The following is a 26,889-nucleotide window of genomic DNA, read 5'->3' as shown; positions in this document are numbered from 1 at the left end:
GAACTGCTGACGGAATTATTGTTATTTCGACGGCCCGATGGGGAAAAATAATAACTCTGTTGACGGTTTTGCCTACAAACGATCCGACTTGACATGTCGGGTTCTGCAAGTCTTATCGTGTGTAAGGCCTAATGCACTTCAAATCCGGTCCATTTACACGAGGCAAAAATTAACGAACTAGGGAATAGTTAATTACAAAAAAATGTATAAAAATATAATAATTAAATGAAATACTATAGTTGTGAAACCTAAATGATAGAGGAAAAAAATCAGAATACGCCTGTAGCCCGATTTGCAAAAAATCTGTTTACCTGTTACAAATATAAAACTCAATATTCTAAGTATCTGGCGACGTTTGGTGTACAATACCCTAGTATTTATATACAATTTAAATAATTAAATGCTACCATATTAAATATTAAAACGTGTTTTAATATGTAATATGCTTTAATATTTAATCATTTTTTGAAAAAAGTTAATAGTAGTTTTAGAATAGATGTACACCAGATATAAAACTAGATATAAAGTTTTTAACTAAATAACTTAGATAATTAGCCAATAAACTTTAATAAAATTACTATTTATCAACGGGTTAGTTAAAAATATCTGACCACATGATGTGGTAAAACAACGAATCATGCTGTACATCAGTTATAAGGCGTCTACTACGTCAGAGCTGCAAAGTGGGTCAGGCAACTTATACTTGATACAAATTTAATAATACTTCGTAGTACTCTTGCCACCTGCTGAGAAATATCTACGATACGATTTACTCTGGTGGATTTGCCTGTGCTTGTGTGAAAAATTCCAATTAGATAAAATGGTTTAGCGGCATAGTGAGATATTTGATTGATGAAGTTGGATAAACACATTAGGATATGTCTTTCTGCGGAGGCAATCACTAAAGGAGATGTTAGTAGAAATTAGATTCCTTTGTGATTAATAAATACCTCTGATAAAGGAGAAATAGATTATAAACCTCTGAAATGAAATTTTAAATTTTTTTTTCTGAATGAATGAAATTTATACAAAATAACTTTTTTTTTAAATATTTTTTATTTAAAAAAATATATTTTTTACCGTTTAAGGCAAAGCAGTACAAAGTAATGCAAAGACTTGTGTTTTTGAATTGAAATTTTGATCGCTTAGAAATATTATAAGTGCATTAATTAAATACTACGAGTTGAACACATTTGGAATATTCGAGCATTTTTTTTCTTTCTCGAAGTCTTTATATAAGCCCAGAAAAAATTGTATCAGGCCTACAATAACCGCTTTAAAGTTATCATCTCAATATCTGTGCCTGAACGTTCGCAAAATAAAATAAAAGCCACTTTTAGGCGATGTTTTTTTTTTGCATAAATCAAAACAGGCCGCTGTCGGAATTTAAACCTTATCGCCATCTACATAAGGAGTTTTACTGTTAGCGGCCCGATCCAAAATATTACATGACGTAGTCCATCTGCCTAACATAGTGACGTTTTTTTTTCTACGCATACATTCAAATGGGATTATCTTAGCCTGCTAATTTGTGAATTGAATTGTTTCTGTACAACATTTTCCAATTCAAGTTGATTTGAGACGCTCCAAGTAAACGGTTGCATGAATTTGACAAAAAAGGTAGTTAAAGAACAAATTATCAGTTACGGCAATGGGGATGAAAAATTACCCAAATAAGATGATTTATTTCTACTGGCAATATCCATTCGTGCGTTATTCTTGATGATGTTGACCACCAATTGGGGCAGTGGCAAAGGAAAATGCAACTACGCATAAGAATAGTTATTAACTAGATTTCCGCTAAATCTTGTAACTCACTGATGCTTTGTAGTTTTCAGAACGCACTACGCTTTTTTTTCAATATCCCCACAGGCTTTTTTAAAGGCAAGAAAGGAGCGGAAGTTCTGGGAAGGAAAGAGGTATGAGGGGTGGGTAGGAATCTAGGAATCAGTGTGTCCAGTAGTGAAGGACGAATAAATATATCCCTCCCCTGCGACGCAAGGCGATGGGTCAAGATACCAGTTGGAGAGGTCAAATGGTCTCCCCAAACCAGATTTTTCTGACCTGGCACGCCACGCAGCTGGTGAGCAGGCGCATCTTGAACTCACCTCACCTGATGAACCAGGGCACCCCTGCTAAATCACCAAACGCCTTAGATTTATCATACCCCTCAAAAGATGAAAGTTCCTCCTACATCATACATCTAGAAATTTGTCTTGAAAACGATTCAAATACAGGTGTTTTTGGTTAAAGTGATTTTTTTAAGTTTCTCGGTTTAAAAAAAACTCTTACGTCAAAAAGAGCCAAGAAATGTGATTCAAGTGATAGAATTGCACTTTGGAATGAAACAGAACAAGTAAGATATAATGCTCAGATAAAAAAACCGCTCTCTGACGTTAATGACATTCTGATGATAATCTGAATGATATTTAATCACAATCGATAAATGTACATCCGGCCTGTGATTTTTCTTTTAGTTTTATCTAATTTGGTTCTGTTATTTCTAATTTTCTAAACACAAGGCGGAAATCGACAAATATTATTTAATCTAAATATTTACTTGGTGTAAATGTAAAAAAATTGTAAAATTCCACCTGTAATTTCCCAAAGAATAATAAATAAATAATAAGCCCACGAAACCAGAACATGATATTTAATAATGGCTGGTAACTAATTTTTAAGCTGTAAACTTTTTTAACTCAAAGATTGGAGTATTATTATTGTCGTAAAACGCCGAGTTGAAACTGTCATAAACCTCCAGTCGTGATAATGAAAATGGGATAATTTGTACAGCGCCGTTTTTGTGATGATTCATTTTGCGTTAGGAAATCCCAGCGAGGATCAATATAATCTCAACTTTTTACAAATAATATGATGATTACGATTCAATGAACTCTAGAACTTTCGATCTGAATTAAAGTGACATAATTTTCAAATTCGGAAGTGTTTAAATACCTGAAAAAAACCCTTGACTCTGTGCAGAAACGGGCGGTCCGTTTGATAGATTCCCCAATCTTAACAGACGGACTACAATCTTTAGAGCACAGGCGTCAGGTAGGTATGCTGTCCTTGTTCTATCGGTATTACAATGGAAGATGCTCTGAGGAACTAGCGCCATCGGTGCGTAGTCGGGATACACGCCAAACGCGCGCCCAACATTTGTACACGGTTGACATTTGTCACATGAGAACGGGTCGCTTCTACGATTCGTTCTTAAGTTCAACAGCTCGGCTGTGGAACGAACTGCCCGCCTCTGTGTTTCCTCCCTCCTACAACATGAAACTCTTCAAGACCCATGTTCACTCCTTCCTCTCCACAAAAAGACCCTCCACACAGCATCCCCAAAGATGACATAGGCCCTGAGGGAAATAATTTTCTTCAGGGCCTCCTGTGTGGAGTTAATATAAAAAAAAGTGTTTGGAGAAGTGATTCAGTGATAATTTTAATTGCCCTTTTCAAAATTGAAACAGATTTGTTGACAGTGAGAATGTCTCCCACAGCGAAATTTCCCGTTGTATTTACAAATGTATTGTACTCATTTGAGCATGCTGATTGCCTACGATAGAGCTTTTAGAAATTTTGGAAAAAAGCAAATAGTAACGAAAATAAATTTGAAAACATCCCTATTTTCACTGAATAATGACATTTCCGCTGTGAGCTATGGAACTTCGAAATATCAATTTTTCAGCACTCCCCTACTCCGGTGCAAAGAGGGATGCACGCAACGATATTTTAAGTCTTTGTAATTTGTAATATTTATTTTGTTTTATTTTACATATATTTTATTATTTTAGGCACAAAATAGTCACCTTGTCGTTTGACGTACTAATGAAAATAAAACAATTAATTTGCTATGTATAACCACAAAATTTAAATATATTTTTAATATTAAATTTATATTTTAAATTAAAAAAAATATTTATTTTTAATCACAGGGTAGGTTATATGATTTATAGTTCGCTGAAAAAAGTTTTTATTTATTTATTTTTTGGTGGTTGAACTTTAAATTACGATACTTTAAATATAATGCATACGTTTTAAAAATTTCACGTAAAAACCCAAAGCTGTTTTATTTAGTAGAACACTTATTAAAATATGCGACCTCAAACGGGGTCATTCGAGTCATGGATCTATAGAAAAAATATAATCACTTTTTTAATTAATTTGTCAGTCAGCTCGCTGAGCCATTTATAATTTGGATAATATCCTGACGTGCGATATATGAGTTTAATCTACACCACTATGCGTGATACGTTTCCGCGTGTTGAATGTTACGATTTCATTTTGTTATTGGGCAAGTACGATCATCGAACCCAGGATCGCGAGAAAGTAAGCGAGCGCATTCACATCTCGGTAAGGAGGTCACTCTCAATTTCATCCTTGTCAAGGTTCTGGGCCTTTCGATATATTTTTTAAATTGGTTGAGTTGTCTGTGTGAAATAAATTATTGTAGTTGTAATCCTTTTGAAGGGTGCAGTAATCCTTCATACAGTCTAGAAACATGTTTAAAAAAAAAGTTTATTTCAATATCCCACACAAACAACTATTCGAAGTCAGCAACACAAATTGAAATATTGGGTAAGTGGGTTCCTGGCTTTTCAATGGATCACAAGGCTAAAGCCATTAAGAAACAATTCGATTCTAAATTATACTCTCTTAAAAGGACGATACAAATACTAAGCAAAATATTAACATGGCAAACAGAAGTTAAAAGAATTAAATGCCACAATGTTTGTTTTGTATGATTTGAATGTTTTGGCTTTGATCATTATTTGTAATGTATTAAATAAACCAATAAAAGAATAAAAACGGAAAATATTTAAGCAACCTGACATTTTTGCGAATCACTAGTAAATTTAATTTGATAACATTTGCGAAAACAAATAAATTCCCACAAGCAACATCAATTTTCTTATTTTTCATGATAAACTAATGTTTATAAGACAAGGTTTTATGCATAGCATAAAGGATAACAAGTAATTAAAAGCAATAATTAGTCACCTAATCCAAAATCGCCGTAACCAAAGATAAAATTGGTTGTTTACAGGTGAAAAAATATAATAAGCAGTAATTTTTTGATTGAGGTGCTAGTAAATATTGAATTATTTGGCGGGTTGGAAAAAAGCCGACATAGCTCAGTGGTTCAGAGCACCTGACCGGACATCAGAAGGCACGGGTTCAATTCCCGTTGGCGGCATTTGTTTTTACTCGGGAGATATTTTCAATTTGTATTGATATTTCAGGTGACTAATTATTGCTTATAATTATTTGTTATCAATTTTATTTTTATTTATTATCATCCTATTAATTGTATAATTATGATTTATTTTTATTTGGAAAGACTAAATTCATATCACGCGTGTTTTCCAGTAGTTTTATGTGTATTTATTATTGAAATAAATGTGTCATATTATTATGTGCGTATTTTTAGTGTAATTTATTGCACCGTAGTTGGCACTTTGAGATTTTTTTAAATAAAAAAATTTAAAAAAACGAGTGCTTTGATTGCATGCATATATATATTTAAATGGGCTGGGATATGCTGGATCATGACTTTATATTAAATAAAATACATAAAAGTCCGTAATTGTTATAATTTAAAATCGCAAGGATATTAATAGAGCATTAGAAAAAATCAATTCGAAAAAAAACAACTTTTTAAATATCTACAATACATCTATTTTAACGTATCAAAAAAAAAATAATACATGTTTTTTGGTTTGACTGAGGATTGAACTTTCCTCCCCAGGGACTAGAGTCAACCGCTCTAACAACTTCAAATCAATATTAATTCAAGTAAATCCTAACTTGGTAGGACCGGCATTTATTTTGTAAATTAACAGCTGTAATTTCCTCAGATTTTAGAGAAATGCGTATATGTCCGCATGTTTATAGAAGATACAGTGATATTTTTATAGTTGATATAATGTGTAGTGATCGATAACGAATCTATCTGCTGAGTATCAGCTCGATCGGATGTCGGGAAACGGGTTAATTTTCAGATCCAAGATTTGCATTCATTTACGAAAAAAAATTACATACAATGTTCCTTAAAACAGCGGATGATTTTGATATATAAATTTATTGCGTTCATCTGCAGTTAATTTCACATCATAATTGTTGTGGTTTTCCTATACCAACATAGTCGAAGCACTATGGATGTGTTCATTATTCACATTGCATAGAAGTAGCAAATCATATGCGATAATTATACGTTTATAATAGTAATTTTATACAAGGCTCTAATAAATAACCAATCTTTACAATTTAAATAAATGACCACAGTCATTGAAACAGTAAATATTATAGAGTTTTTAATTAATTGTTTTGTTACTTTTTTAATGACGTCTTTTTCGAAGTTTTTTTTTCGCTGTTGTTACAATTTTCCAACTTTCCAGTATTTTAGTGTGAACAACATTCAATTATTTTGTCTGCAAATAAACAATAAGAACGGAGGTCCACGGTGACGAAATTACAGATGCAAGACTTAAGGCGTTCAAAACAATGATTTAAAAAAAACTTGGTTAATACGTGATGTAACCTTCAGTTTGTTTAGATTAAACTTTAGACTTGTAAGCTCCTTTGTCAAATCATTGACCCCTACGTTCGAAAACCAGTGAAAAAACAAAAGTTTTTTTTGTAAAAACAGAATCATTTAAAAAAAAAGATCGATTAGTTTCAGAGCAGTTCAAAATGGAGGAACAGCTGTGTAAATAATATTATGCATGTGTATGTTTTAATTTATTATTTTTGTACGCTTAAAAATATTTATTAATTATTTTATTATTTATACAAACAGGAGAATTTTATAAAATTAGAGTTTTACTCAGTAGTTTAAAAAAATATTTATTGATTTTATATTACTCTCAGCTGGGTTTTTCACATATATAAATCAAACATACGAAAACTGTAAATGTAATACAATTTAATTTATTATAAGACTAAATACATTAATCGGATAAATTACTAGCATGTAGCACTACATGAGAGTACTTATTTACTAAGCGTAATTAACACGAGATATTATTTTATAAATAAATGAATTAAAAAAAAATATTTTTGCTGTACGTAAAATGTTATATTTAACCAAAGTCACAAAAATATAACATTTTAATTTTTATGCAAAGTGTTTTCTTTTAAAGAAAAATTCTATAATTTTATTCTATAATGTTTTAGCAAATATTTGTTATCTTTTAACTTATTGAAACGTGTTGCGCCCTTACAATTCTAGTAGTAACATTTCAGACAACCTTGCAGTATCTATCTCAGGGCATTTTTAAATTTATACTATTGAAGATAATATTAGCAATTTCTAAACAAATATTTGATACAGAAAAATCATAAAAGTTACGGTCACATCTAGGACTCGAACCCAGGAGCCTATCTCCTTAGGTCATGTTTAACTGTATCATACTTCGAATAAGAACTACCGAGATTGTCTTCATTTTTTTCACCGCCCATTTTTATTGGCTTCTATCTTTACGTATGATCGCAAGATTCAACTCGGACGAAATGCAATCTAGACAGTGTCTTAGATAAAAATATCTTATTTTTATTTTAATTTGCGACATCTATTGACTTTATGTGCAAGTGATAATACGATTATTAAAAAACAATGTTACATAAATATGGATTCTTCAGATAATTACAAAGTCTAAATCATGACACAAAGAAACAATTCCTGGAGTACTCATCTCTTCAGAAAATCATATCCATAAATATATTAGGTACAGTTGCAAACTTAACATGTTTAATTTTTCTCAACTGATAAACAACTATTTATGTATCGTAAACGATTATTTATCAGATATGTAAAATTTAAAACATGTTTATTTGTAAGCGCCTTAGTATCTTTTTCATGGGAAAATGAGTCGATCTACTGCAAAAATAATTAAGCCTGTGACAGACAACCCTATAAGCGCGCTATATTTTCGTGGCTTGGCCTATTTCAGCTTATCGATCGCCATATATTCCTATTGGGATTGTATGGCGAGGAACATGCTGAAATAGGCCAAGCCATGAGGCGTATAGCGTAATCTGTCAGCCCCTTTTCATAGTTCACGATATTATAGATAACTAAATATTTTATGGACAAATCTGAAGAATTTATTGATAATTATAATTTTTTTTTTATAATTTTTTAAAAAGAAAGACAAACATTCCCGGGTTACGAATAACCTGACAATATTTGAAAATCTCCTACTACCACCACAGTAAGCTGAAAATGTTGCTTGTGTTGTGATGGAGGACTTAGCCAGCCGAGGAATTGAACACACTACGCCCGAGTGGGACCCAAGCGCGATGTCAACTCGGCCACCGACCGGTCAAGGTATTTAAGTTTCGGTATCTGTAATCGTTTTTATTTTATTTATTACTAACTAACCGCTGCTAGGTGACTAACCATTGCGTACGCTGTACATCTTACTTGCTTCCCTCAAATTCTAGAGTGAACGTAGCATTATTTTAACTTGTTCTCTTTCTCGCACAGAAAACTCACGTACACATAGTGGACTGCACTGAATACAATCTTTAAAAGTGTGATTTATACAAATTTGAAAGAAAACAGTTGTCGTCAATTTATATGAAACCTTTCGACTACTAGGTCAGCATATTGAATATAAAATTCTATCCAAAAGAGAATTTTGGTATTTGATAATATAATATGATTCATTTCACGAGAAGTATAGAAAAAATAATCCTACTTCGGGAAAACGGTCAAGCCCACAGCACACACGGAGAAAAATTGAGCCTACTTCGGGAAAACGGGCACGCCCACAGCAAACACGGAGTAAAAATGAGCCTACTTCGGGAAAACGGTCACGCCCACAGCACACACGGATAAAAATGATCCTGTTCAAAAAACGATAGCCTGACATTTACCGGTTAAAATATCAGCTATTTTTAGATGGAGATCATGGGCTCTTTTCCTAGTAAATGTCACGATGGAATGCGACAATACCAGTATGTCAATATCAATATAAATATTTATATGAGCACGTGTTCCGTCACCCGCATAAAAAAATCGCTTCTAAGTGATACTTTTTTAAGAACTCTACAATTGATTCGTCAAAGACCTACAGTCCCGTTTTAAACAGGAAAACAAATAATTTTACCAGATTTTTACTAAATTAAAAGTATTTTATATCAGTAAGTTTTCTCACTGCACTTCTATTGGTTTATCTCATCAGTAATGGCGTGCATCAGTACCTACACGGCAAATAGATATCGCGTCAGAAGAAAAAAAAATCCTAGTCTAATACATAGTTTTAAAAACAATATAATGAAATATGTATTAATGACTCACCATGATTGATTTTCCCTTGTTCTGAAATCAGCATGCTCAGTGGTGTTGATCCGGTCCTTTCCGCAAATCCATTTTCAGGATTTATCCCAAACAATTTATTCCTAGCACTCTGTCCCACCCGCAAATACTGCTTATGTAAGCCCATTGCTGAAATCTTACGACTGTTTACACTTCTAGTTAAATTTGAATAAGCGTCTATCACAGATCACAATCACTTTGATACTAAAAAAATTAAGGCACTTGTTTTTAGAATCACAATTTTGGCAAATCACAAAAGTGGATACTATAACTTTTTTGAAAATATTTTTATAATATTTTGAGTTCCAAGTTCTAAGCTATGATTAGTATCGAATTTTTTAGTGTTGTTTTTACTTTTTACACTACATTTAGTTAGTTTCAGTTTTGTAACCATATTTTATTGTTCCACTACTCGTCACTGGTGACACTTTAGCAGTTATGATGATTTATTCCTGAAACAATAAAAAATAAGAATTAATATTGGGTTGGTGAACCTTCAATTGAAAAAACTCTGGTATTATTATGAGACTGGGAATCGATTGCATAAATTTTCAATAAAAATAAGGATGTCATCTTATGAATATTTTATGAATTAGAAACGCCATAGGAATTGTTACGAGGTTTCGAAATATTCATTAAAACATTTTTTTTTAAATATGTCAATATTTTACATTCGTTGAACAAGATTTAACCTTAAAACATTAATTTAGATTGTGGCCTTAACTGTAACTCTCCGGTTTAATGAACTTTTAACTTACTTTTAACTAAATATATATAAAAGGTAAAAGTTTTTATATTTACTTTTTCATCTTTAAAATATTTCTACTAATCTCAGACAAAACGCTTTTATATTCAGAGCGTGTACCATATATAATAAGAATTTTAATGATATTGACATATTTTCGTGTAGTTGAGGAACATTTAAAAAATATTTTTTAGTAGTTTACATTTATATTTTTCATTGAGTAATTTGTTTTTTATTTGTATTCTACTCAAGCAAAACAATAGGAAAACCTTTAATTTATCTATAACATATTTTTTGGTATTCATAATATACACCAATTCGTTATAAAGATTAATAAAAAAAATGATTTAGCATTAAGCTTTGACTTAAATAATTATTAATAACATACTGCAAGTTATCATGTTGTTGATATGAACCCTGTCCAGTTGCATGTGATTCAATTTACAAACATTTGTTCAGTTTAGTTGTAGGTATATACATATATTAGTGATTATTGGTGTTGTCAATGAAGATAAAATTGATATATTGTCATTTATTTGTGTTCTTATATCCTATGTTATTTTAATTTTATTTAATATTTACAATTTAGAAAATATTTTTGCCCACGGGTACTGGACCCTTAGTTTGTTGTTATAATTTTATGTTTAAGCGAAAACCTGTCATTAGATATTATTTGTATTGTTTATAGTTTATTATTTCACTGTGTAAAAAATCTGTTGGTTTTCCTAAATAAATAAAATAAAAAAAATAAGCTCAGTAACTTGGATTTCAAAATTGAAACCGATTATTGCACCAATTGAGAATTGCAATAAATTAGTTATAAAAATACATTTATAGTTCATGTTTTGCGAGATGTTGCAATGTTTGAAGTTTGGAGCAAAATTTATCACTAATAAATCTTATACAATTATAATATTACGTTATTTTTCACGGGTCTGGGCTAGACGACTAGTAATTCAAAAAGACTTACTTAAAGAAATTACAATGTTTATTTTCCGATACAAAAATACTTTTCCTTGGTAGAATATTTTGTCCCGTACAATTCAATTTATTTACCTAAAAACTACCTTAAAATGTTAGAATTTAGAAAAAAGTTGTTTAAAATTTTTACTTTTACTATCTTGTAGAATCACACCCGAAGAGAACTTTACCCCCCGGACACCCTGTATTTCTGTACAATTAATTCTTAAAAATTCTTTAAAATTATTATTTATTATCATGTTAGGTGTGTGATGTTTTAGAAAAAGTTTCGTCAAGGTTAAATAACAAACTGTCATAAATATTATAAGCTTGTAAAAAATGTAGTATCACAATTGCTTATGTTTAAGGTGTTCACGTAATTAATTAATCACTCTTATCAATCGTTTCTGACCGGAAAGTAAAAAAAAATATTATTCAGATAAATATCTATCTTAGGTGAAAAATATTAACAGTCTTAACTAATAAAAAAATCAATTCCCAAACGTTATACGGTGTTTGCTTATACATTGAATAAAGACTACACGAGACTAATTCGAGTTGGTACCAACAAAAAATGTCTTTAACTGTGCTCCGAAGGAGTTTCAGCAGACTGAATTTTTTAATTGACTGTTATAATTAAATAACAATTCTATGAATGTGGGGTTTTTTAATAACATAAACGCCTTGTGCCTGTGTAGGCAAATATAAACCCTAGGAAGCATAAACAAAAAAAATTAATTATTTTAACAAAATAAAAACTTATAACAAGATAAAAAGTGAAGTGACAGCTTTCTTGCAGATTCCCTAAATTGATGGAAAGTTTTTTCTAAATTTCGTATTTTCTATAATTTTTCGACATTTGGAAAAAAACTGTACCTGTGTTGTTTTATTTTTTTTTTCATTTTTGAAATTAAAATAGTAAAGTATATTTCAATTAAAAAAATATAAGTTGACGTAGTTTATAAAATGGTATTTATTTTTACGACATCTGCAAAAAGACGAAATATATATAGCACATTTAGTTTACCATATATATATTAAATATTCCGAAATTCGACAGGAAATTTCATGTTTAAACTACATATTTATAACCCTCTTTGGCTGGATGTATATATCTTTCCATGAACTATTTTATGTCAGTTTCTATTACAAAGGTTTTCACCTACACTACACGGTTGTTTATTAGTTGTATAAACTTTTCACAACGTTATGAGAAAGACGCTATGAGAACTGCAGTGGCAATTTTCAGAATAAAGTCTGGCGGAATTGTTAAAAATGTTACCATTAATAGTTAATAAATGTCACTTTAAGATATCCCAGGAAATAAACGCTGCAAAGATATATTATTTATGCTGATTTGATCCGATAGTTATCTCTTCGAAGATTAAAGGAATTAGTCATTTTCAGAGGATTTTGGGAACGGAAAACTTTTTTTATGCGTTTACGATGGCAGAAAGATTATAAAAATTGTGTAAAATGACTTCATTTGTATAAATTTATTACAATAATGAAAAAAAATGTTACCAGACATGTGAAAACTTGAAAATAAATATAAAAACGCGATGAGTCTTGAGTCTTTTGAGGTTAGATGAGCATGAAATGAACATGGTTTCTTCATTTATCTCTGGTTTTCACCATTGAAGTAATAATCATGTACTGTTTCATGGTGCTTTCACACAAACGAAGTATTGAATTCCGTAAGTCTAAACTTAAACTTTAGGGTACTTAAACTTTGTGTAGGTACCTATAATATTTAGATGAGACATCCAGTGAAAAAATTGGTTCCACTTTCGTACGTCGATTTGGCCTCCAACGCCGAACGATCGGAAACCAAAAAAACTGGTCTACATGTAGTGATTATCGCTGGTGGAACACGTTTAAAAATAACTTCTCTACTATATTTATAGCTCTGTGAGTAGAAAGCTGTTATTATAAATGCTAATGAATAATAACACTATATTATTCAAACAAATTTAAATGTTTCCTAAACAGGGTCATTTTAAGAAGTTAATATAAAATTCTTAGCCAATAATAGGAACTCATTAGTAGTTAAAAATAAATAATATTATTACGTGATTGTTCGCAATATTTACCTTTGCTTTACTTTTGTCTTGACTAGGTTAACTCCGCGGAACGAAGATCAATTATTTATTGTGGTCATTAAATATAATTACGCCTTAATAAATGCAAACAACAGAAATAACAAGATCAAAGATTACGTAAATGAAGAGCAAATAAAAATAAATATATAATTGGATTATTACGCCAACAGTGGGAATTAAAATATTGGCAGGTTATTCGCAACCCAGAATCCCGAATTTCCGAACATTGGTCATACAAAGTTTTACTTATTAAACAAAAATGTTCGTTACATATTCACAAACAAACATTTTTTTTAATGAGTAAAACTTTGTGTTCGTTACATATTCACAAAAATCCAGACTGCTTTCCAGAACCACCAAGGTATTAGTGTACAAAACACTAATTAGACCAGTGCTTACGTACGCAGCTGAGACGTGGGTTCTAACTAAGAAAAATGAGCAAGCACTGGACGTTTTTGAAAGGAAAATTTTGAGGCGCATCTTCGGACCGGTTCTAGAAAATAGATTTTGGCGCAGACGTTATAACAATGAGCTCTATACTCTGTTTAAGGAGCTAAACGTCACAAAGTTCATAAAACTGGGAAGACTTCGGTGGCTAGGTCATGTGGAGAGAATGACCGAGCATCAAGAACCAAAGTCCCTGCTGAGCTCAAGACCGATAGGGAGAAGGAGCCTGGAAAGGCCAAGGTTAAGATGGAGCGACAACGTCCTCAAAGATTTGTCTGCCTTGGAGCTTCGAAACTGGAGAGAGCTGGCGCGGGACCGAGATGAGTGGAGGAAGACTCTCGAGGAGGCCTAGACCCACCAAGGGTTGTAGAGCCAAAAGTGATGATGATGATGACATATTCACAAAATCTTCTTGATCTATATTAAAAATAAGTATCTTTGTTTATTTTACCATGACCTATCATCGTTAGTGAATAATTAAATATAGCTTAACTATTAAAATGACCTTGAAATGAGGACAGTATTCTTGATTTAAATTGCAAGCTCGTTGCGTTTGATGGTGGAAAATGGTAGACAATAAATTAACCAGATATGTATTTTTTAAATTTGTTCCACTCGAGAGGCCTTGAGGATAATAATTTTCCTCATTTTGGGCATGATGTTTGGAGGGTCTTTTTTAGGAAAGAAAGGAAAGGAAGTTCTGTGAAGGAAATATATATAACGGGTGGATAGAAATCTGGGGGTCAGTGTGGCGAGGGGTGACAGACTAGTTGGAATTGGAAAGACCTGTTAGACAGTTCGAACGGTGTCCCTCAACCAGCCTCTCCCGATCAAGACCACCACGCAGTTGGCTGGCAAACGTATCCGCCGCAAAGTCCCGAACAAACTCATGAACCCGGACACTCCTGCTAAGCTACCAAACGTAGCGATCCGGGTGACCTATGGCAGAGATGTTGGTTATCCAATAAATGGTTCCCGGGGCGGCGGTACCTATACTCGACTCCCAAGTGGCCTTAAAATAACGTTAAAATTTATTATAAATATTTATTTGCAAGGGATGAGTGGGTAGGACAAATAAAATATAAATAATACACAAAATATAAAAATAACATTGAATAATGGGTTGATAAGCATTTTAGGTAAAAATAATATTTTTCTGTACCATTTTACGCTAAAGATTACGCAAAACATCTTGAATTTGTCAATTAGTTAAAAGAATTGATAATTTTTTTCATTTATTCACGCCTTGAAAGTTTTTGCATATTATATTATATGTATGTATATTGTTAAAGGTAAGTTGTTCAGTAGTACACATATAAGTTTACAGTATATAAAATAATAAACTGAGTAAGAACGACATAATACAAGTTATCTTAAAGAGTTCTGTTGTACAAATTAGTTCAAGAATTGTATATAATAACAATATTAACAATATAAGAACTGTTACTATAAAAATCATTACATAGCAATGTTTAGTAACTTTGTTAATATTTTTGAAAAAAAAACATGAACAGTTTGTTGTGATCCTTTTTTATATGTTGGATAAAGAGTTTAACCAAGGAATTAAGACATCATTAGCTTTTATAAACATTTGAACCGTCCATTATATATTTTCCAAATGATATTATTCCATAAGATTTTATATGTTATGAAAAACTTAGGAAGGCATTTTAGTAATCGACTGAATGTAAATAATTTAAGCAGAAAAAACCTAATGATCAAACTGTCAATAATATACGAAAAAACGTCTCCAATAATATTCATTTTTAAAAACATTTTGTATCTGAAAATATCAAATTGATCGCATTGACGCAGGTAATATTCAAAAATACTTTTTGTTTGACTTAAAATGGCCAAACGTGACCTTTTTTGTTTGGTGTGACAAAACAAATCAATGTTCAACAAACGTTATGAAAATGTGTTCTGTTTTTACAGAGATCTAAAACCAATGGAAGTTGAGAACTAAATACTCAAATTAATAATGTAACGATTGCATTATCACAGCTCTGCAACCTCCGGTTAAAATTATCTGTGAAGACATCGGATTAGGAGATATTATATCTTATCTTTTATTATATTTATTTTATTATTGTGATAGCTGTTTGAGCGTTCATTATTTTTAAACTGTGGTTAAACCACGTTGAGACGACTTATTTATATGATTCTATTTACTCCCACCCAATTTCAGATTATTTGAAAACCGGACGCATTGCCTTTAGGATAAGTACGTAGGTATGGCTCGGGCTACACCGTTCTGTTTTCCAGAAGCGGATAAAATAGGCCATGCCTCATAAAAAATAATTTAAACCGCATTCCAAAGAAATGCACATCAGCTAAACTTATGCGGAATTCTGCAATTGCGGTTAAAAACCCGTTCCTTTATTACCCTGCTGTTATGCAACGTGAAAAAATTCCATGTTATTATATTTTTAGAAATCATGGTCCAAAACGACTCGGATAAGTAATAAATAATAATATGTCACAATAGATCAACACATAGAGATCAGTGGAAAGATTATTGGATACGTTCATTGATCACTGGTTGACGTTCTCTGTCAGAAGTTACTGAGATATTGTAACGAATAGGAAATTCAATTTGTTTGACGATTCTCCGTATTTTGCAAAGCTGTATCAACAATTCGCAAAAAATTGCTTACCCTCCAAAATGATGCCAGTGTACGCAGTTTTTGTTGTCATATTTGCTCTAAAGTCATCACGTCAGAATGTTTTTTTTCAGTTACAAAGTACGTACCTACATTCGTCAGTGCATAGTTATTTATTTGTGCATTTAAGTTAACTAATTATTATTCATTATAAATTGCACACTACCACAGTTTATTTTGCTTAATACACCTAGAAAACTTACAAAAATAAAATACTGCTAATTTACTAAAAATCTGTTCGAATTATTCGTTTTCCTGTTAAAACAGGACTGTAGTTATAATGAATGAAAAGTATAAGTCAAAAGCAAATGTTCTATGAGGACGGCGGAACACGTGTTCATACAAATAATGATATTGATATTGACACTGATGTTGTCGCATTCCGTCATGATATCTTTTAGGAAAAGAACACGTGTTCTCAATATATAATGAATGACTAACATTTTATCCGGAAGTTGGCAAGCTGTCACTTTTTTAACAGAAGCATTATTCTCCGTACATGGTTCTTATAATATTTATTGAAATATTAATTGGGGTAGTTTAATGGTTTCCGGCATCGAATTATAATATTTCATCCCTTTGAAGAATAAAATATTTTCGGTATTGATTTTGTCCTTTTTTAGTAATCTAATTTTTGTGTTATGTGTGTGAATTGCTATTTATTGCGATTCATAATTTTAATTGAAAAATATTTTGTTTTTAGGTTTTTTTTATTTAGAGGTTTTTGTTTCGATAATCTAATTTCATGTTCAAGATTTGAGAAAAATTTAATTTAAAATATTATTTTTAAAATTATATAATGGATATGACCTAATTTGAAGATTTAAGACGGGTTCTTTAACAGAATTTAAAAAATTCTGTGAAGGTTATCATACCATTATTGGCCAGTTGTTTCACAAAACTGGAATTATAACAGAACTTGAATAGAACCTTCACAGAACTTGAAAATCAGATTTGAAATTTGATGAATTGTTCAAATTCTGTGAAACACCCCGTCATTGGTATAAAGTCGGTATGGCGAATGACAAAATAAGTATTGGTAATTTATTAAGAAACTCTTCAAATTATTGGTAATTCTGTTAAAAACGGGATTGCAGGCCCTTAAGGAATGAATTGATAAAAATCCTGATAAAATTTTAGTAAATTATGAATGTCTAAACACGTGTAAAAATCCTAATATTTTCGCATTTTGTCATTATATGTCTTTTATTATTTTGTCAAGGAAAATGCAGATGCATGAACACGTGTTGCAAAATATTGTGAATTTAGTAAAATTTACTCAGAAAACGACCTGCAATCCCGTTTTTAACTGGAATACAAATAATTTTAAGAGATTCGTAAAATAGCAATAGTCATTTTTCTCCGTGAAGCTGCACGTTGGGAGCAATCATTCTACCATTGTCTTATAAATGAACTGTCAAGCAAATAAAACAATTTAATATGTTGTTACCAAAGCGATGTAACACTCCTAGAATTATATTATACTAAAATATATTATTCCCTGCCCTCCGGAAAAACTATAACATGGTTTTATGTAACACTAGAAATATTACTAGATTATCATGACGCACTTTGTCACAATTATAACATAGAACCGCGACGTAGTTTTCCATTCCAGAAATGTAAAATAATTATTTCCACTAGATAAGTTGTTTACTCTTTGATGTTAACCCTCTATGTCCCGCATTATTGTGTCCACATTTAGTGCATAGGTATTTTATTCTACATAACACCTTAAAAACTATTATTCAAATTTAACTGGGTACCTATATTCATTTTATGGTTTAGAATTTTTTCAGTTTATTCAAAATAAATTTCGATTTTTCATCAGTAAAGGGAAACAACATGACACGTAAATATTACCTTTTCAAAATAACTTTTTTAAATTTTTAATTTTAGGTACCTTTTACTTAAGGTTTCCTAAATATTTATAGCACTTGATTTGAATTGGAACGAGTTTTGATTCCCTTGCGAAAAATGTTTTTCAGTGTATTTTTGAGCTATAAAATAAAAAAAAATATAAGCATTAGTGTCGGAACATATTTGCAATGTTTTAAACTCGATTAATAATGTCACCGCGAGACGAAGTAGTAGCTAGTGAAAACTCACATATTACATACAAATCATGATTTTGCTCATTGACAGTTCCGACTCTACACTAGCCAAATAGCTACTTAATACGAACAGGGTAATAGCGATTTCAGACGTTTCGATTTTAGTTGATCAACTCGACACTTGAAAGTAAATTGACAAGTATGAACCTTCAAAGGAAAAACAAAGTTGATAAAGTTTTTAGTTAGAAATCCTAACGATGAACAACTAAAGTTAATTCGTCTGAACCCGCTATTAGAGAGCTAGTAAGATTACTAACAAGATACTGCTACTTAATGAGAAGTATGCAGTTATTGGGAGTTGGGAATGGATAGCACCAATAACTTTGGGAAATGAGAAAAGAAAAAAACCATTCATCTATGGTAACATTGTCCTGTCTTGAAGAAGTTTCACATACCTAAAGAGTGACGTTACTTTAACCAGAAGACATCGCCAAAAACCCACTCATTGGGTAACTGGTTCAAGAAACTAGGCTAAGAGTGATAGGAAGAGAGTTCAGATCCCCGGAGACATAATGTAAAACTAAGATACATCACTGAACATCCAAAGACACTAAAGCTGAAAATAGTGCCGGTCGACCGACGACGATGTAGCTCTGACGAGCTGGGCCGATGGCTCTAGTACGCAGCGCGTAGCAAAATTGCGAGTCACTATAGCTCATCATTCAGTCATCTACATTACCATATGGGGATATTTCTAGCCAAATGGTCTGCGCTACTGTCAAAAGAATAAGGGAGATAGCACGATGGACAGTGGGTATATGGCCGTGTTTACGGGAGATAGTTAGACCATATCTGAATCGTTAATAATGATAAGTTATAAGTAAACACTCACTTAAGTTAAATAATGGATATATTTTTATTAATTAACGTTAATGAAAAGTGTTTGCAATGTTGTAATGTTTTATATTCATCGAGCCGAATTGTGTTTACCGCAGATCGCCTTCTAAAAATGCTAATTAAAAAATAATAAATATTTGAGGATGGTATGCCACTGATATGGGTTATATTATCACCGCTGGACAGAACGGCCTCGCTGTCAGCCGTTGCTTTCAGTTGGCGAGGTCGCGGGTTCGATAGTCGTCGGGTGCTTTCTGTTTTGCTTTGTCAGTCTGCGTTATTCACCATATTTTTTAATACAACCTTGTTGAGTGATGGGTATTTTATTTTTGAAAAGAGCAAGGGTCAGCGAAGCAATGGGTGGGGTTTTAAACAATATAACTTTTTTCATTTCTTATTATATTACATTGTAAAGAATTTTTTAGTTCAAAAATAACAGACAGTAGAAATTTCAACAATAATGCGACTTATTTAGGATTTTTTTAGGGCTTATGGTGGAAAAGATAAGATGAGATATGAAAATAGAATTGTTTGCACTCTTAGTCGGTTTCAGAAGAATCATTCAGAAGAAAGAAATATTAATTTATTGAGCGTTGGAGAAGAAAAAACTGCACGGGAAGTGCGGTAAAACAATAGTTTATCGGGAACTTTTACAAAATGGGAAGTGCGGGGGAAACAATAGTTTATCGGGAACCTTTACAACATGGGAAGTGCGGGGGAAACAATAGTTTATTGGGAACCTTTACAACATGGGAAGTGCGGGGGAAACAATAGTTTATTGGGAACCTTTACAACATGGGAAGTGCGGGGGAAACAATAGTTTAGTGGGAACCTTTACAACATGGGAAGTGGGAGGGAAACAATACCTTATCAGGAATATGTACAAAATGGGACGCCCCGCACGTCAGCAATAATATAATTTATAGGAAACATTTACAAAATGAGACCATGAATTGAAAACAGTTGGGTTAAGCAAAAATTTTTCTTCAGAAAACCGTGCAAAGTGCTTGATGCTAGAGCTACTATTGAAAATGTTTTTGTTACTTATAAAAATAATGCGTTACATAATCGCTGCGGTATATTTTTTGATTACTTAATGTTATCTTGTTCTATCCAAAGTAGGTAATATTACGAAGCTTAAAATAAATGAAAGCTAAATCGGAGTTTGACAAATACAAGTAATTTAGTAACTTTGTGGTCCATAAAATATATTTTCTTTGTGGTTCATAAAATATTTTTATATATGTAGAAGTGTGAAGACAAAGCTTAAAATAAATATACGCCAAATCTTAGTTTGACAAATAATTCAATAACTTTGTGGTCCATAAAATGAATATTACAGGGTGCGTATAATCACTATTTTTGCAATATTAAAAACTAATAAGATTATTGGTACATTAGTAAGATTACAATGGTGTTATGTGTAATACCAGAACGAGATGAGTGTAATTTACGTTTCAATTAACTGGCGCATATTTGCCAATGGAAAGTAATTCGCTTCACCAGATGAGAAGAGAACATTATTCAACTATAAAAGCACTCGTTATTAATTTATGCATTGATATTTCTTTAATATGGCTCAACTAAACCGCAATGCATAATTACTTTTTATTACGTTGCTGATATAACAGGGTTTCCCTCACTTATCTGCTATTTTACGTCACTTTAGGTAAGTCGTAAGGTAGTCCTTAAATAAATATCATTACATATTTTGTAATTATAAAAATAGAGTAAAATTGTATTCGTTTCGAAGTATTTAACTCCATCCATTCTGTTAAAAACTATATAATGTAGAATACACTAGCCATATTTATTACAATCTCAGGGATCGTGAGTTCAGGACATCTCTCAAGAAGCTATCAAAATGAAAACACTTTATACAGTTATACTGATATACCATTTATTTTGCAACAAAGTTATGCATTTTATTACGAAATTATCAAACATGCTAGGCCAGAACGTTATGGCCCAGCATAGCATGACAAGAGGTATGGTGCTGCTAAATGATACCTCTAGGTCTCTTGGTATTGTCAACATTGGCCTTGAAGATTTCAAAAGTTATTTGTGGCAATAACTCTAAAATATCGGTTATCGTAAAATGTTTCTTTTAAAGATTGTGTATTTCATGTGTATTGTAATAGGATTACACAAAAAAAAACAACAACAAAAAACATATTGCACGAACAATTGTATGCTGGAAGTTACTTGTTCTTTTTCATTAGTTTTAAAGCGGTTATTGCTGTGAACCGATGTAGGACGTTCAATCGTCTTATCGGTATGGCGAAAGCTTTAATAATTTCATATTTGACTCATAATTTGTATTTACACCAAACCAATCTTATTTTAAAATTTAGGTTTGGTAACACATATTGTCCTATTGACCTATTGTCTTCATATTATTTAATTATATTCTTCTAAAAATGTATAAATAAATTAAACTTCTTGTTCGGAGTATTTCGTGAATTTTTTTAAACAAAGATCCACACAGAAGGCCCTGAGAAAAAGAATTTTTCCTCAGGGTCAATGTCATCTTTGAGGGTCGTTTTATGAAAGGAAGTGGAAGAAGTTCTGGGAAGGAAAAGGTATGATGATTGGGTAGATCTTGGGGTCCAGGAATAACCGATGTATGAATTCATCCCTCCTGCTGCGGTGCAAGACGATGGGTCTAGAGAGTCCTGTTAGGGAGGTCTTAAGATCTCCCTCAAACAGTCTCTACCGGTCCGGTCTGCCACTCAGTTGGTAGGCTGATGCATCAATCGCCAGGACCCGGACAAACTGACACCCCATGAATCCGGGCACCCCTGCTTAATCAACAAACGTAGCGAACCACTTGCTGAGACTTCCACATGTGCGTTATCCAATGAATGGATACATACCCGCCTCCCAAAATAGACAAGTATAGCGAACCACTTGGGGTGACCCATGGTAGAGGTGTTGGTTATCCAATAAGTGGCTCTCGGGGCGGCGGTACCCGTACCCGCCTCCATCCTGTAGATGCACTTTTATATCCATTATTTAAATATTTTCTATCTTAAAGCTTCCAAGAATTGCAAATAATGCAATCGCTTTTAATAATCAATTTTGTATACCTTGAACTGTCACGTTACCATTAGTGGTAATTATGCTGTCATTGAGAGGTTATAGGAAACACACACCTGACAGGTGACATATTAGTGAGACTATGATTGATAGACATTACCTCTAACTGTTTTTTTTTCATTTCAAACTCTACGTTTATTTGTCGGTCAGGTTCCAATACGAATATGCTGAATCCACATATTTAGGAAATTTAAACTTTGTTCCAATTTTATTCGTGGACCGGCTCTATAGTTGAAGTTTGTTGTCGTATAAATAGATAAAAAGAGTTAAGTTTTCAATTTAACGATTTCGGGACTAATGAAAAACATTTCGATATAATTGTTTCATATCTTATTTCTACAGACCACACAAAGGCAGGGTTTTCCAGAATTTAGTGTTTAGGAGAATTTATGATGTCAACACTTACACGGAGAAAAATTATTTTTGCTAATTTATTAAAAATCTCTTAAAATTATTGGTAATCCAGTTAAACACTGGATTGCAGGCCTTTTCCTGATTAACTTTTTGTTAAGTCCTAATTTAATTCACCTGCATTTACCTTGATAATATACAATGACGAAATGCGGAAATATTTAGATTTTTATGAAAACGTGTTTCGACACAGTGATATTGCTTTCATATATTATATTTTACTAAAAACTTATTAGGAAACCGATCAATTCATTCGTTAAGGGCCTGCAATCTCGTTTTTAACAGGATAACTGAAAATTTGAAGAGATTCTTTATAAATTAGTAATATTCAAAATTGAATCGTTTCATAGTAGCTATGTGGATTGGAAAATACTCAGCAAGTACATTATTGTACAACAAGTGGTGATCTATAAACGCACAAAGAGTTAGGTAACTCATTTCACTTTATACCATAGTAAACTTGCGAGTTAAAAGCCGCTTAGTGACGATCATTTATCGCATTTGCTTCTATCTCGGCGAGTGGCTAGTGACAAGTGAAAGAAGCAACGGCACTTATGTCATAATAGAACCCGCGTGGAAATCTTATGTTTATATAACTATATCGACCCCTCCCACGTAAACTATCGTATCTCCAAAATACCGATTGTAGAGGAGAGCAGCTTAAAGTTCATTTTGATCGCTACAAATCCAAATAGTAAACGATCACCGTCAAATTTTCTATAATATTTTCATTTTGTGTATTATTTTATTGTCAATCAATTGATACTTTGTCAATAATCGCAATTTTTTTGTGATAGTGTACTCGTACATACGTGTTTACACGTTGGACAAAACATTATGACAAATATATTATATTACTTGCCTTGCACCGCAGTGGGAGGGATGGATTCATACGCCTGTCACTCTTGGACACACTCATCCTTATAAAGACAACCTCAAAGATGGCCTACCCCGATGGAAATTTTTTATCTCAGTGCCTCCTCTGCGTATGTATATCCTGTTAATGTAAAAACGCATTGTTAGCTTAGCAACAAAAATTAAAGAAATGTATAAGATACGAATATGCACACAAAAATATTGATATATTATATTTAGATGAGACGTGAAGCGAAAAAAAAAAGCTCCAAACTTGTACGCCCAATTAGTCCAATTAACCTCCAACGCTTAAAATGCTCTAACAGCGAACGACCGGAATCTACGAAATCCGGTCCACGCGCACCAATTATCGCGTTTTAATAGTGGAACACGTTTTGACGAGATATTAGTTCCTAATAGCGACTCTGATTGTGCAGCTCTAGGCACATAATAGTTTTACAAATGTGCCAATTTTATTTATTTTGTGACTTTCAAAAAATGTGAGTTTCCATTAGATCCGACTATTTTTCAGTACAAATTAAGGAAAAGTTGTCGCACATAGAATAGACGTAACAAGAAATACGAGGCACGCTTTTAGGGGCAAAGCTTGAGTGTTTGTTGATAATCTTGTGGTTGAGTTTGTATTATTTGGCGTGGGACTTGCGTAAGGACAAATAATTTATCCTTGTCAAAACCTGGCTCAGAAAGATTGATTTAACCTCCCTCGTGAAATTACATGTAAAGATTAGGACTATAATTTAACTAAGCAAATAATTGAATATTATAACCTTCTTTTTTAAAGCTGTCTACTGTCAGGACTTATTCGTTTATTAATATTCAATTTATAAATTGGATTTTCTAAAAACGTATTTTAAATTGTACAACTGATAAAAAAAGCAGGGTAGATATTTGTTTATCAGCTCTGATACATTTAAAACACATTAAATTAATAAGAGATATTAAATATTTTATATATATTCAATAGTCAATGGTTGAAATGTAAAATAAAACGATAGAGAAGGTGCGAAATAGAGCGGTTTTATAAGATTTTATGAATAAGGTACCCGTGTAAGTTATAACCAACTTAGTATAAACGGATTTATAATTCTTCATAGTTATCTAACGTCATTAAAATTATATAGATTTTAAAGTATGGTTATTTAAAAGGTTGGTAAACTTAGAAAAAAAGCATTCATTAAAATAATTAATGAAAATTTGAAACAGATAAGGACAAAGAAAATTAAAAAGGTCAAAAGGTACAATTGGAGCTCGAACCTAGATTCTCTTGTCATACTGAGAGATAAAAAAATCTGTCAACAATCACAACCGTTTCTTTTTATTTTTATTTTATGATCTTGAATCTGTTTCATTGTTCCGTTGAGATTTGTCGATGTTATCTTCTTCAAGACCGCACAATGCACGCGATCTACTCCAAGTATGATAATCGTTACATTTTTATTTATAATTACCAAAAAAAACAAGCACATAATATTCCATTAATTAAAGCATAACTCCAAACTACGTTGCTCGACATTGGAGGTGCAATAGAATAATAGCCTGGCCGGTGAAATACTTAAGCAGTATTATAAAATGTAAGACGTAGAAATAGCACGGTTTATAGTTCATTGTGCATCGATGCATTCATGCTGAAATGTGTACTACTGTAGTATTTAGAGTGTGCGATGAACAGGGGCGTCGCATCCACATATGCAATACTTGGCTCACGGGCGCCCGATTTTAGAGGAGGTCCAACATTGTGTCTTTAAAAATATTTCTGTCCGTGAATTACAAAACGGAATAAGAAAATTCGAAAACTGAATAATTATATATAGAAATTAAGTCCAACAAGGCCCTAAAATTTCATGTCTTCACTCTCACTGTCATTATTTTGAACTACCTCAAATATCAGAAACAATTTTCCCTCCCATCTCTTGTAACCATACTTACCATTACAGTATTATTTCCACTATATATAATGTGCTATTTCTGGCTACAGTAATAATTTGAAAAAATAATAGGAATGAAATCATTTTATTTTATAGGAGTGGCCTCTTTGATATAAGCGTAGTGGCCACTGTAAATAAAAATGTAAATGTTCGTTTGTTCAAAATCTTAAATCTCCGAAAGTTCTTCTCCGATTACTTTGAAATTTTGATAAAACTATTCATTCAAATACGAGTGTGTTTTAATGTACTTATTATATTTTACCATCCATTATGTCATCAATGTTGTGTTTGTCTGTAATTAGTGATAGTGTCAACCATGTTAAATGTAATTGTATTTGCGAGAGCTTTGGTACGAATCACAATTGTCAAAACTAATTAAAAAAATTATATAGATTTCAATTGTCGCAGGTAAAAACATTTTTGTTGGATGTAAAAAGCGATACGCGCTATTGTGTCTCTATCTACACAGATAGAATATGCCACAGCAATGCGCGGCAGGGTATAGCTAGTTTATTATGTGAATTAAACCGAATCATGGAATTCTATCTAAGCCAGAATATCATATGTCGCATCATGTGAACACCATTCAGAAATTTAATTATACATATCATAAAAATTATACTGAATTTTACCTAACTGAACTGCCCCAGTAAAAATCTTTTGTATTGTCGTAGTGATAAATTAAAGATGTCAACTGACTTGGTATAATTATTTCACTCCATTAGTATTCTGGGCAATGAGGAATGCATGTGGCTTCTAGTAGTATTACGCAGTGGAATCTGAAAGCTTATCAATGCAAGCAATTCCGGACAATCAAATGCATTATTTAAAATTTTGTACAAAAATATCAGGTTGGTAAAGGCATATTCATATACCTAATTTAAAAAGAGGTTTGTCGTTCATAAGTTTGTAAGAATTAGCGCTTTATCCCTCCAAAAACCAAGGCCACAGATACCCAAAATTCCGAGATGAACCACCATCATAAAAAAATGTTTTGAATTTTTACAAATAGAAAGACAGTGTTTGAACCTCTCGCGACGGCCCTGCTGATACGATATGCGCTTTGTCATCGAGTAGAACCCGTACCAACGTGTAAAGGCTTTACTTGGTCTGTAGTAAGGCTGTAAGCATGTATCAGTGGTTATAGTCTGTTGCAGCAGTCAGCAGTCCAGAGAAACACGCCATACCGGTTTGTGGCGGAAGTATGTTGTGTTACGGCATATGACGTAACGATGTCGGAAAGTAGGCCAGATCTGGCACTGGTACCGACACTGTCTCCGCGGGTATCCACTTGCTATTTCGCTTTCTTCGCCAGACGGGGTATGATGCGTTGTCTTCGTTTGTGACATCATTGGAGGTGGATTGCGATTTTTTATGAGTTGGGAATG

General features: G+C 32.3%; 1 protein-coding gene across 3 annotated transcripts in view; it reads right to left on the bottom strand.

Annotated features, from left to right (window-relative positions):
* Positions 1 to 26,889, bottom strand: part of dsb (scavenger receptor class B member debris buster) — a 288,594-nt gene that overhangs the window by 91,345 nt on the left and 170,360 nt on the right. For all 3 annotated transcript variants that reach the window (XM_089647775.1, XM_089647777.1, XM_089647776.1), the window contains one exon: positions 9,305 to 9,774. In XM_089647775.1, coding sequence (XP_089503901.1) covers positions 9,305 to 9,449 — 145 coding nt within the window. In that variant the 5' untranslated portion in view covers positions 9,450 to 9,774. The remainder of the gene's footprint in view (positions 1 to 9,304; positions 9,775 to 26,889) is intronic.

The sequence above is a fragment of the Hesperophylax consimilis genome, chromosome 27 (assembly GCF_061612785.1).
Source record: "Hesperophylax consimilis isolate HC1 chromosome 27, BYU_Hcon_1.0, whole genome shotgun sequence".
Classification (NCBI taxonomy): Eukaryota; Metazoa; Arthropoda; class Insecta; order Trichoptera; family Limnephilidae; genus Hesperophylax; species Hesperophylax consimilis.
Note: the sequence above shows the minus strand (reverse complement) of the source record. Positions and strands in the feature narration are given on the sequence as shown.